This window comes from Medicago truncatula, chromosome 1, assembly GCF_003473485.1.
Source record: "Medicago truncatula cultivar Jemalong A17 chromosome 1, MtrunA17r5.0-ANR, whole genome shotgun sequence".
NCBI lineage: Eukaryota > Viridiplantae > Streptophyta > Magnoliopsida > Fabales > Fabaceae > Medicago > Medicago truncatula.
The window spans coordinates 31230762-31243436 of NC_053042.1; the positions used below are offsets into that span (position 1 = coordinate 31230762).

The 12675-nt window shown below is 34.8% G+C and overlaps 1 protein-coding gene and 1 long non-coding RNA gene across 6 annotated transcripts in view; one reads left to right on the forward strand and one right to left on the reverse strand.

Moving 5' to 3' along the window:
* LOC25483920 (uncharacterized) overlaps nucleotides 1-1157 on the forward strand; it is a 2735-nt gene extending 1578 nt beyond the window's left edge. For 4 of the 5 annotated variants that reach the window (XR_005642936.1, XR_005642937.1, XR_003008015.2 and 1 more), the window contains 3 exons: nucleotides 109-158; nucleotides 397-441; nucleotides 805-1157. This is a non-coding gene — a long non-coding RNA (uncharacterized lncRNA). Of the gene's footprint in view, nucleotides 1-108; nucleotides 159-387; nucleotides 442-804 lie in introns of all 5 variants that reach the window. The other variant, XR_003008016.2, reaches the window with a different exon arrangement.
* A 1523-nt stretch (nucleotides 1158-2680) lies between these two features.
* On the reverse strand, nucleotides 2681-9408 carry LOC112416331 (uncharacterized). Its single transcript, XM_039830832.1, has 8 exons — nucleotides 9248-9408; nucleotides 6412-6471; nucleotides 5868-5977; nucleotides 4158-4348; nucleotides 3972-4064; nucleotides 3782-3883; nucleotides 3329-3676; nucleotides 2681-2974 (listed from the first exon to the last, which is right to left on the reverse strand). The coding sequence occupies exons 1-8, from the start codon at nucleotides 9406-9408 to the stop codon at nucleotides 2894-2896; spliced, it is 1146 nt and encodes a 381-aa protein (XP_039686766.1). The 3' UTR covers nucleotides 2681-2893.
* Nucleotides 9409-12675: the final 3267 nt, after the last annotated feature.

Sequence of the window (12675 nt, forward strand, 5' to 3'; positions counted from 1 at the left end):
TGGTTATTGTTTGGCTTTTAAGTTGTTTGAGGTGTATGTGGGTTTGTTTCTTTGTAGTGTATTTTTGGGTTATACTCTTGACAGTTTTGATGTTATCTTATCTGATAGTGCCACAAGAGAAGCTCTGATAGATGGAGGGTGCCTGAAAACTCAACCTGGTAATGATGCATCTTATTTCAATTATCAAATTTTTTTGTCTTATTTTCCTAGTTCAATTTTAAATTTTTAAAGTGAATGGATGCATAATGATGAGGTTGGTGGATGCATCAGCAACCTAACTTCTAGAGCCTTACCATATTCATATTTGTGCTAGTTGTCTTTGTTCAATTCTATGAATTTCCATATTTTTTTTTTCTCTCTATATTTGTTCCCTCTAAACTACCTTAGTTGGTGCAGGCTGCTTGACCCACATCATATAAATATAAGAAGGCATATGCACAGGTGAAGGAAGTTTATTTAGGTTGCTAATTTAGTTTTGTTGTTGAATTTTATGCTTGAATAATTTGTCATGCTTTCTGATTTACATCAATGTGCCATGGTGTTTTAGCATGTTGTATTCAATGTTCAGCCCATTTGTGACTTTGTATTCAAAATGGCTTCGAGCTTATGAAAGTCCTTAACCACTTTGTGATTTTGTCTTTAATTAGCTTTGTTATTTTGTTTGCAATTGAAGTTTAAGTTGGCTCTAATTCCTTAATTTTTCTAGTTTGATCTTGTATGTATCCAAAATAATTCTTCACCTACTCAATTTTCCATTTAATTATGCTTGTGTGTTGAATTTAGTTTGTTATCTCTTTTATCCAGATTTATAAGGCCAGAAAATATTCCCGTTGAACATGGAGGATTGATTCAACCCAAAGACTTTAAGAATGGTCCCCCTCAACCATGTTTTAAGTTATAATTGTTGAAGCCTGAAGGAGGAGAAAAAGCTAACATACAAATAGAAGGAATTGAGGTTTCAAGTATAACTTTAGTGTTTTAAGTATAATTTTGTAACTTTGTCATTCTAATTTATGCTTCTAGGTATAACTATATATAATTTTGTAAATTTATACTTTTCAGTGTATAGCGTATTAACTCTAATATTGTGGTATGATTTAGTGTGTGTAATTATAATATTGTAATTGTATGTTATTAATAGATGATTTTCGATCAAAGGATTCTGCAAGTTCATTTAGCTTATTTATATTCATGTATAATGTGAGATTTTTGAAGTAAAAAAAAAAAAAAAAAAGTAGATTTTAAGTCAGGTAGACCTATGTAAAATGTTAATTTAATAAAAAAAGAAGTAGAATTTAAGTCGGGTAAACCTATTTAAAATGTGTGATTTTAAATCGGATTCAGGACAGACTTAAAAGCGAATCACTTTTTAAATCGGCCACCTATAAATCGGATCCAGAACCGACTTAAAAAGTCATTTTCACCTGATTTAAAAAGTGTTTTCTGTACTAGTGTTGAACCTTCCATCGTGTATCTCGTGTCAATGATTTAGACTAATTTTTATATATATATATATATATTCTGCAGGAGTAGGTGACACACATATATTAACTTGTTTATATATATTATATTCCATGATTTTTTTCTTAATTAATCTTTTGTCAATAAAATTAGTTCAGTTGGTGTTTTGGACTAGACCTCAACCCCTATCATCGGCTTAATATATGACGGTACACAAACCCATAATCTTTGTCATACATAAACGTGTCTCTACTAATCTGAGCTATTCATATGATCTCTAACGACCTATTATATATATCGTTGGATTTTACGGGGTTATAGTTAAAGTTATGTTCCACTAAGTATCGATTCACACCACATTTAAGGTACAATCACATTTTCATCACTTTTCTCGCACTTTCCTTCCTCGTTTCCCACATTGACTTGAGCATCAGTGTATAACATGTTTAGCATGTCCCTTTCCCCTCGTCGGAGAACTACCTCAACCATATCGGAGAACTACTTCCACCACGTTGGAAATTACTTCTCACAAGTAATTTCATTGATTACTCATCGTCCTAGTCAACTCCTTAATATTGGTGTTTGGACCGGGAAAACCCGATTGAAGGACACAATGCCCTTCACAAGGGCTCAAATAAGCGAAGCGCCCTTTCAGAGGGCCCAAGCAGACAAAGGTGGTGCCTTTAGAGGCACCGCCTATAAGGACATTCTAGAAAACGCTAGAACTCCTGATAAACATCCTTATCCCATGAAAATCATCCTTATCCTTACAAAAAAACGCGTGTTTTCCGGCGGCTAAAAAATATATGTTCCGACGGTATTAGCCGTCACTTATGCACATTCTGGCGTTTTAAAACTGCCGAAATTTTGCCTGCCACAATGTTTAAAGCAGCAGTTTTTACGTAGCCGCCATGTTGTCCGCCGTTTTATACTTGGCTTAAAGTGGCGGTTATTTAATTGTATATAGCGGCAGTTTTAAACGCCATTATTTACATAATTCTGACAAAGCCAATAGGTGTTTCTGGCATTTTTGACCGCCATAACATGCAGAAAGTACCGACGGTTTTAACCGCCAGAATTTACTTTTGATATTTAATCATTGAGCTGCCACAATTGACATATAAAATGCGACAATGCTCAAAAAATTGAAATTATTTTATTTATAATGCTATTTCATAGGAATATATAATTGTACATTTCTATTTTTTGAACAAAATTGAAGGACAAACAAATTTTGAACATTGTCATTGATATATTTATAATTCAACTCAAGTGGAGTTTGATACAAATATCCAAAACAAGTCTTAAATATAAACAAGTCTCCAAAAATAAAGTTACACAAACCATTGCCACCATCTTTAGCTATTCTCAAAATAACAAGTTTCAAAACATAAAAATGACTAGACAACTGATGTCACTAAAATTAGGACTCTCATGCTCCACGTGCGTTGCTTTCATCTGATGATCTAGTTATGTCATTGGTTGTTGGAGATTCACTTCCAACGTTTGATGCCTGCGAAAAATATTATAATTGTTAACTCATATTAAGCAAGATATTATTGCCAATTCAAGAACCTAAGCAAAGTAAAAGTTATTATCAAAGTAAAAGCTTGAAAGACAGTATTATCTAAAATCAATTTTTCATAATTGATGAATATAAAGATTGATGATGAAAAACTTAGAGAAATGCATTTAATTGATAAAAAATAAATTAGCAGTATTGATTTCATTAGCCCAATAGCATTCAGATCCATTTTGTAAAATATCATCAAATAATATCAATGCTTCCAAAGCTTGATGTAGCGCCGATACTACTCCAGAAAGACACATGCACAAAATCATAAATGCATTTGAGTAGTTGTTATACTTGTTGTGTATCATTGGGAAATAAGGCAGCAGCTAACTCTGGAGGTAGTGAACCACCTTCCTTCGCTTTAATGTAGCCAACAAGTGCTGTCATTTGAGCCTCCATAGTTGCAAGTTTTTGGTTCACCAATGCAGAACTGCCGCTTGAAGTACTACCACGAAAAAAGCCAAACTCCATACCGCTAAGTCGTGTGGTAGTATGCTTAAAAGCAATAGTAGGAACCACTCCCATGCCCATTCCTCGAACACGGCCAGAATGCTCTTTTCCAAATATCTTGCCAACAATATCATTTGGAGAAATTTCAGAATAAGCATCAGGGTTTTCAGCTATATGATTGCAAATTTTCTCCTACAAACCAAATAATAAATAACCAATGAATAACATTCATTTCCTTCAATTCTAAAACAATGAACATAAATTTAAAATAATTTGGGAGGTAGATTATCAATTTACCCCTATCTTCTGAGCTTCTTCATTCACATACTTCCCATCTGCCCTTTTGTGGGTCATATCCCACATTGGACCCCGACCGACAGGCTTACCAGCCTCAAGAATCTAGAACAAAAAGTATAATTATGAATCAAATAACTTAATAGTCAACTTAAACAATGAATTAGCTACATATAGTAATAGACAAACATACTAGGATATGTCTTTTTCTCGCGAAAGTCATGGCGCTGCACGTATGATTAAAAATCTGTTTCTTTCTCGCTTCTTTGTTTCGCTTGCACATTTCCTATACAAGTGAGAGTATATTACTTTCTATGATTTAACAACTGATTATTTTTAAAAAAAAAAAAATCAATACATAATGAAAAATGAAGTATACCATAGTCTCGGGTTTCAAGCGATATTCAACAAATTTCATCCAATGGTCCAAGGGAACATTCTCAGGTCTATTGTTGACAATTTCATTCTTTCTCAAAGTAGGATCGAAGTTATCATCAAATAGTTTAAGTCTATACTCTCTCCACTTTTTGCCAATTGAACCCTCAATATATCTTTTAGCTAGATCTTCAACTTCATTGAAACAGAAGTAGAGTTAAAATTATTTTACCTCAAAGAGTTCTTTCCATTGTGTCTCAAAATAATTAGCTGGCATATCTGACTACTTATCCAAACTTATAGGGAAAAAGGGACTATGTGTTGCTACTAATCCACATACTCCAGAAAGAAAACCAGCAGCCTCTCCAATAGGTGTATGTTGTTCATCAAAATCCACAATGACTCGCAATCCATCAGGCAAGTTATTGATGTCCTTAACCAGCAAATGGAGTTTTCGAATTGCATCATTCTCTTCATCTGTTGAGATATGAATGTTATGTTATTAAAAAAATGTGAACTTGCAACCTCTTCTTGTGGATGTCGTGAGGAAGTTAAATTGGGGAAAGATGCACCATGTGAAGAGCTCTCATTTGATACTTTAAGGAAATTATTTATCCTCCTGGACTTTGGCATTGCTGTATATGTAAATTAAAGAAATCAGTAACAAATTATTTGAATAATTACAATGCTAAATTTAAAGAACTATATTCAAACATAACTTTATAGACATGCTAATCATAGAACTAGTTGCATATAACAATGATATTAATGGTTAAAAATCATAGAAGGAAAGTATGTCTTAACATTGACACGGCAAAATCATATAAGAATATTAACATTCCCCTCTCTCATTAATTCATTCCTCATCATCTACGTCCTCCAAATGCATCATTGACCATGTTTTCCATTGGATTTTGTGGTTGAAAAGTATCTTCTGCAACACAGGTTCTTTGAACTGCCTCAGACGCGATTACATTTGGTCTTTCACCATGCCAAATCCAAATTTTGTAATTTTTTGGAAAAGGTCTATTTTTTAGGTGTATATAAACTTCAACAGAGGCCTGCCACTTCTGCTGGACCAGCAGCCAAACAGCACCACTCAGACACCAAAAACAGGCACAAACAGAGACAGTGGCGGTTATAGCATTATATAGACAGTGTATAAAGCTACAAAAAGGCAAGTCACAAATAGTGAGAACAAAAGACGCACAAATGATTCAAATAGAACCTCTTAAGGTTCCACATAAGTTCAAGACAATGTTTTAAAGTTTTGAGCTATCACAACCCTTATAGGTCCAGAGTTATTCATTATACAATCCACTTGAGATTCTAAAATATAACACTATCTTGAAAGCTAACAGATGGGCCATCACTTCAATTCAAGGGTTTCACATCATATAGTTCAGATAATAATGAAACTGGGACAAAACCACAAAACCTGAATAATACTAAAGTAATTTGCTGTGTTATGGTATCTGAAGAAATCAGTGGCGGAGCCAGAAATTTCTTAGAGCCTAGGCAGAAATTTAATTGCAAATTCAAATGTGACATAGTGCTTATTATTGTAGTATGTTGACTTAATTCTTTACAACCACGTATAAAGAGTGCTATGCTAAAATGTGTAATTTTTGTAACTAATGCATGAATCACAAATGACACAAATTGACAGACCTGTGAAAAAAATCAAGACAAAAGGTAAAGCGAGAGAGAGGACCTGAGAAGGAAGTGAGACGGAGAGTGACGGAAGGGAAAGCGGTGGCCGGAGAGACAGGACCTGAAGGGATCGCCGGTGAGAAGATGAGACAATTAGAGGGAGAAGATGGTCTGTGAGAAAAAGAATGAACATTTTGTTATAAAATATTATTTTATGTGTTAAGGAAAAAAAAAAAAAAAAAAAGAGGAAAAGAAAAGGAAAGATGGAGGGATTTTCTACAATTTTAGGGAAAAAAAAGAGGGAACTAAGTGCGCCAAATGTTGTGGAGTTGAAAAAATTACAAACGTTAATACTGGCGGTCTAAAATGCCATAATAAACAAGGTTAATTGTGCCGTAATATTTTGTTAATACCAGCAGTCGAAATCGCCGTAATGTACAGTAAAAAGCGGCGGCCAATAAAACTGCCGCAATACACTGGTTATAGTGACGGTTAACATGGACCGCCGGTATAAAACCGCCAGAATTAACACGTTTTTTTGTAGTCTGAACTAAACGCCTAAAATAAAGGGTTTATCCAACCATCTATACGCTATAAATACTAACCTTGAGAGCATTCTCAAGGCATGACCTAAATAGACTAACCCAGTCCGATAAGTGTACTCACTGCAAGTACAATGTTAGAAGGATGGGAATCACTATCAATTCCTCTGAATTTCCAAAAATTCACCATTGTAACTATTTTTCGTTAGTTTTTTTATGGCTAGAACTCGTTCTCACTCCAATAACGTTGTCGTAGGCACTTCCAGCATAGTTGCGAGACTCCCCTCCACTGTGCAGATTTTGCAAGATCACAAAGATCTTGTTCTTGCTTCAGTGATTAAAGGCAACACGAACACCATCAATTCTCCGATTAACAAAGATTGAGGTATCACTTTCCTTTTTCTAGTCCATGTAGAATGTACGTAGCACCACCATCCTTTCTCCCATACACCAAGGGGAAACACTTCCACCTTAATGTAGTCAAGAAATCCCATAAATATCAATGATTCATCCATCATCAGTTCCACCACCTCCTTTCGTTTCATAGAATGTGCAAAACCAAAATCACCAAGTGTATTTGTTTTGACATATGATGGCTCTATCCGGTCTTGCAACATATGATAAGCTCGCAAGAGTGCACAAACGTTGAATTTAGGAAAACTGGGGTTAGAAATCCCATACCACCGAGAGATATCACAAATCTCGACAAGTCAAAGTAATGTTGGTTTCACAAGTCACCCATAGAGCGAGTAGAAGAAATACATGGATTCACCAAGGAAATTGTCTCTCCGAAATGAGTCTTCGAGGAAAAAGAGGTCCCCCATCGCGATGAGACCTCTCCATAGAAAGCCATTAATGTTGTCAGAAACAGTGAAAAGGAGGACTACAATGATGAAATAGAGCAACATAAGGGCAAACACACTCTCATCGACTCAATTACAAGGTTATCCCAATAAATAGGGCAATGGATAATAACAAGTCATGAAATGATAGAATATGCTATGATAAAACTAGAGAAGCATGACTCCTGCAGTGGAAGCATGGTGAGAAAATAGAAACTCTTAATGAGATTTATAGTATATAAGGAGTGGAGTAGATAGCTACATGAGTACTCTTTATAGACTCGCCTATACGAATGTGGAACATAGGCCATTTTCTATGGGATTTTGAGGCAGAATACCTAGATCTTTCGTTAAAACTGGGATAAACGTACATGGTCATAAGACACACAAACTTTTAGAACACGCCTTAAGAAAAGGTTGTGTGTGGGTTCTATGTCTGAGACAAAGTTCAATACTACAAGCAACTCTTGTTAATTGAAATTTCACTCACTATGCAGAGGTTCAAGTTATAGGCGACACCTTTGTTTATTAGAAACTTATAGAAACGTTTGACATTATTTTTGAAACAATTTTTTAAATTTAAGCGGGGGATTGCTGGAACATGTGTGGATATTGAGGTAAAAGACTAAACACAAATTCCCACATTGGATAGACCTAGTTGTGTGAATTGAAAAAAGTGGAAGTCCTATATTGGATGGATAACCCATATTAGTAGAGTTTATATAGTGAGGAGTATATTTTTAAAGGGGTACATAATTATGTGCACGAAGTGAGCACTAAAGAAAAAAATATATATTTATAATTGTATGAAAAAATACATATATTTATATATACTAGCGAAAACACAGACACTCATGTGCCGTCTTTCCGCTCTTTTTATTGCGCTAACGTTTGAAAAAAATATAATCTAATTTTTTTTTTTCAATGACACCAACAACAATATCTATTATAGAAAAAATTATTTAAGGGTATAATTTGGATAAAGAAAAAGTAAGTATAATTATACTCATCTAGTTTGTTACACTTTTTAAATGATAAAGGAAAAAAAAAATCAGACCTATATACATATATATTTATACGGTGTTTGTTACATTTCTTTTAATATTTAAATTTATTCTGATATATTTGTTACATGTGTTATTTGTATTGAAAATTGAGGGTATTTTTGGAAAGGAAAAAGTCAGCCCAAAAGTGTTGAAAGGGGTAGTTTTCTTTATTTTTTTGAGAGAATGGGTAGTTTTCTTTATATACGGTATAAATTTTATCATTTGAAAATATTAAATTAAATAATTAATTTAATCATTATTGGAAAGTGCTTTCTTAATCCCCAAGCTTTGATAAAATATTTTGGAACGCAATATAAAATATTTTGGTATGAAATATGAAATATTTTGGTATGCAGTCTAATATATTTTGGTTCTTGACCTGAAATATATTTTGGTACGAATATGATATATTTTGGTACTCAATTTGAGATGTTTTTGTACTAGATCTAATATGTGAATTATTTGTTCTCAAAGTTTCTCTTATATTAGTAGTGAATTTTCTCTATAAATAGAGTGCTCACATAGTTCATTCAATACAATGAAAAGTCTTCTGAAACTTCGAATCATTTTCTTCTCACTTACCCTTTTAGATTTAGTTGACGAGTCTTTCTTCTCTTAATCTAATTTTCTTGTTTATTCAAAATTAAGAGTGTTCTTAAGACCATAGACGCTTTAATTTTTAAGACAACATAGAAAATATATTAAAAAAGAAAAATGAAGTACATGATTGGGGGACAATGACCTGACTAGTAAACCACAAAATCAATACCCAACGGGTGATACAACAATACAGTACAGAGTGATATAATACAAACAACAACTCTAAACAATCACTACCACGAACAATCCAGTGAACCCACATATGAGCGTGAAACGGAATTGCAAAAAAACTGTGTATTCAAAGCATCAAAGTAGGCGTATGAATCGTCTGCCAACACACAAACGACCCAAGTTCCAGCAGCTCCCATCAAAAATAAAAAAGTAATAAACACCCTTTCGGGTCAAACCAACCATTTACGAACCGAAATAGAGCACGAAGTCGCATAGGTCTTGAAAATCCAGTCGTAGTTCAGATCGAGGGATGAACCAACGACATAACGAACACAGTCCACTATTGAGGCATAAAGCAACTGCAGCATATAAAGTTCTGAGGGTACGACTTCAACAACCATCGTCAACACGGAGCGTCGACGCACCTAACTCTTTCGAGTAACATCACCCGAAAAAAGTCTTGTTGAATCCAGATCGAGGGATGGTATCCAGCAAAACATCGCACATATGAACAAAATCAGAGAAACCAAATTGTATATCCGAACAAACCAAATTCAAAATTTCAACTAAACCAGAGTCAGGACAAAACCACCACAAATCTTCATCTTCTCAAAACAAAACAAAACCATACAAAAACAAACAAAAAAAAAACAGTAAGGATAACAAAAGAGGATACAGCCCGTTGCAAAAACGTCAGCAACATAGTGTCATCTAAGAAAACAACCATGAAGCATGCCAAAAAACATATTGGAAAGACGAACACACCACAAAAAACCCATGTCGACGGCAGTGCAGAGGCCACCGGAGAACAGAAGCTCCGAAGAGGATACTGAAGGGATTTTAAGAGGGGGTTTTTCAAAATTTTAATCCTCTTTGCGGAAGAAATCCCATTGAAACAGATCTTGATTAAATCATTAATCACAAATCAAACAGAAACTTAAACACTTTAAGATTCATGTGTTTACCTCTTGAAGAGCAGAACCTTTGTAGAAGAAATATTTCTGATCACGAGCAAAGCAAAGTAGCGATGCCTCTACTCAGTCCACACGAAAAGAACCTCTCCGATGACCGGTGCTAGCCAATTTCAACGGAGATTCAAAGAGAACAAGGTTTAGAGAGCGGCGGCTAGGGTTTCACAACTTTTGTTAATTAGGTTAAGCACTCACAAAAAGTTAGTAATGCTTCAACACAAGGTTCTATTTATAGAATCACTTGTGTGGTTAGCAAGACAACACTTAAATACATCGTACCTTACGGTGGACCGCGTTTCTCTATTTTTCATAAATTAAATAATAAAGTCATATTTAATTATTTAATTAATAATAAGTCTCACTTATTATTTTATAAATAAGTCTCACTTATTATTTTATAAATAAGTCCTACTTATTTATTTCTCTCATCTATCTGTCCTTTGTGTGTGACCCTATAGGTTCCCGTAACGTTGGCAATAATATTAAATCACATATTTAATATTATAAACAGTGAGCGGTATCTAGCAACACATCACTGCTACCCAAGTGACGAGAATGTCATGTGATATGACGAAACCTTTTTGTGATAATGATCATGTGTATAATTACCCTTTTGCCCTCATGTCTATATTGAACACAAGGCATAGACCGTGTCATCCTTGTCTAGTTCAATATTGGGCCTGTAGACATTTCTCCTGTTATGTAGGAGGGGAAAATTTCATCTAGGTCACTCATGTCCCTCAGCATGATTCATGGAGTACCCATCAACCAACTTTATAGTCATCCTGTTACAGACAACGTTTGAATGGTGACAAAGCACTCGACTCCAACATCTAGGGTACATAGTGGTTTCAGGTCGAAGGGTGGAATACACCACTATCACTATAAGAATATCTTATGACACTTTTCATAACTTTTACTATGTAGTATTCTCATGGCGGATCAATCCAATATAAATATTACTCCTAATATTTATATTTATGTGAAGACTTGATAACTCTTTATCCATAATCTGTGAGATGTGATCATCAGTCTACCCACATAATAGTCTCTATGCTTTAATGATATTCCACTTCTCAATAAAGCTTGACTACTGATACTTTAAGAATAGTTTCCTTATGTTCAACGTGGTCTCACAATTAAGTTATACTTAATGTTCCATTAAACGGACTAACTATTCTAAGGACTTTATTATTTTGAAACAAAACAAAATCAATAAAGAAATGCCTTATTATTTATATATTCACAATATATATTTATATCAATATCATGATACAAAGCCAAACTCAATCAATATAGATTGGCTATTAGGGCTTACTCCAACAGATACGACCCACGAATCTGAGAACACATCGAAGGTTGAAATAACGAGAGGTGGTGGTCGCAGATCTAAAAAGCCCACCGGCGAGAGCACAAACGGCAACGAGCTTCCAACGGAACTCCACAGCCTCCAGCGAGATTGCAAGATTGGATCTACAAAAACCACTAACTACACAAACGACGGCGCCACCACCTACACTGCCACCCCAAACCAGTAAAGGCGCTCGGCCGAACCACAAGAACAAATTCAGATCTGACGGAAAAACGATCTGGAAAGAAGGAAACGACAGCCAGGAAAAGGAACGTCGGTGGTGCGGGTAAGGAAACCCATCACACCACCACCTTCAAGAGGCTACATGGTGGAAGCTGTGTTTGGGTTTAAGGAGGAGGAGGAAGGTTAAAGGCGGTGGGAGGTTTTGGGAGCTAGAGAGAAGGGAGAGAATAATGTTTTAGAGAGAGAACCAAAATATGATGTTTATAGACCCTTTCTAGATAGAATGTTCCTTCGAAGTTAAGAATGGTCTTCAGAGTATAGTCCTTTCGATAATTTATGTCCCTTTCGAAATAAATAATATGTTTAAGATCATTGACCCTTTTGAGGTATAATGTCCCTTCGAAAATTAAGAGTGATCTTAAAAAGTATGTCTATGATATTTTGAGGTGTCAAGCAAGTATTACTCCTAGAACTTGCCTCACTAAGGAGCACATTAATTTTATGTATACTTGGTTGGGTTTTGTTTGTGAATGAAACATGTCTTTTGTAAGAGACTAAAAATGATGCTATAATTATTGAAGTCTCCAAAAGAGCAAATATATTGTCTTTTGCAAAATTAATTTTAGTATTACATTTGACACTATAAAAATTACTGAAGGCTCCAGAAGAGAAAATATATTGTTTCATGAAAGAATAGTGTGCTCCCCGATTTTCGGATATCAAACCATTGATTGATTTGAATCGTCAATCTTTGAACTCTCAATTTTTATTCGTGGGCAGGGAAAAAATGAGTAAAAACCCTTATCGAGACTTTGGATTCGGGGGTTGGTTTCGAATAGGGAAGGTGTTAAGCACCCTAAACGACTTCGGTACTCCGAAGGAACCGCTTACCTAGATTATCTTGTGCTAAATTCATTTGCTTACTTGAAAAATTATTACCTAAAAATCTATGTAAAAGAATGGAGGGAGAATAAGTATGTTTATGGTTATTTTTATTTGATTTGGAAGGACAAGTCCTCTGCCTACGTACCCTTTTTTGGGAAAGGGATCAAAACCGACGTAGTTCCACTAAAAAATTCTTTGGTGGGTTAGGTTGATTTTAAGATTTTTTGAAAAATGGGTTTTAAGAAGAGAAAGGGGCCTCAAGGCATGAGATAAAAAAA

Bases quoted from the DNA above. Each gene is read 5' to 3' on its own strand.
- LOC112416331 (XM_039830832.1), bottom strand. From the start codon at position 9,408: ATGGTTGTTGAAGTCGTACCCTCAGAACTTTATATGCTGCAGTTGCTT. The intron at 4,349-5,867 runs GTCCTCTCTCTC...GTTTCAATGAAG, and splicing joins CCGTCTCACTTCCTTCTCAG to TTGAAGATCTAGCTAAAAGA. The intron at 2,975-3,328 runs GTATAACAACTA...TATTTTTCGCAG, and splicing joins TTCCCAATGATACACAACAA to GCATCAAACGTTGGAAGTGA.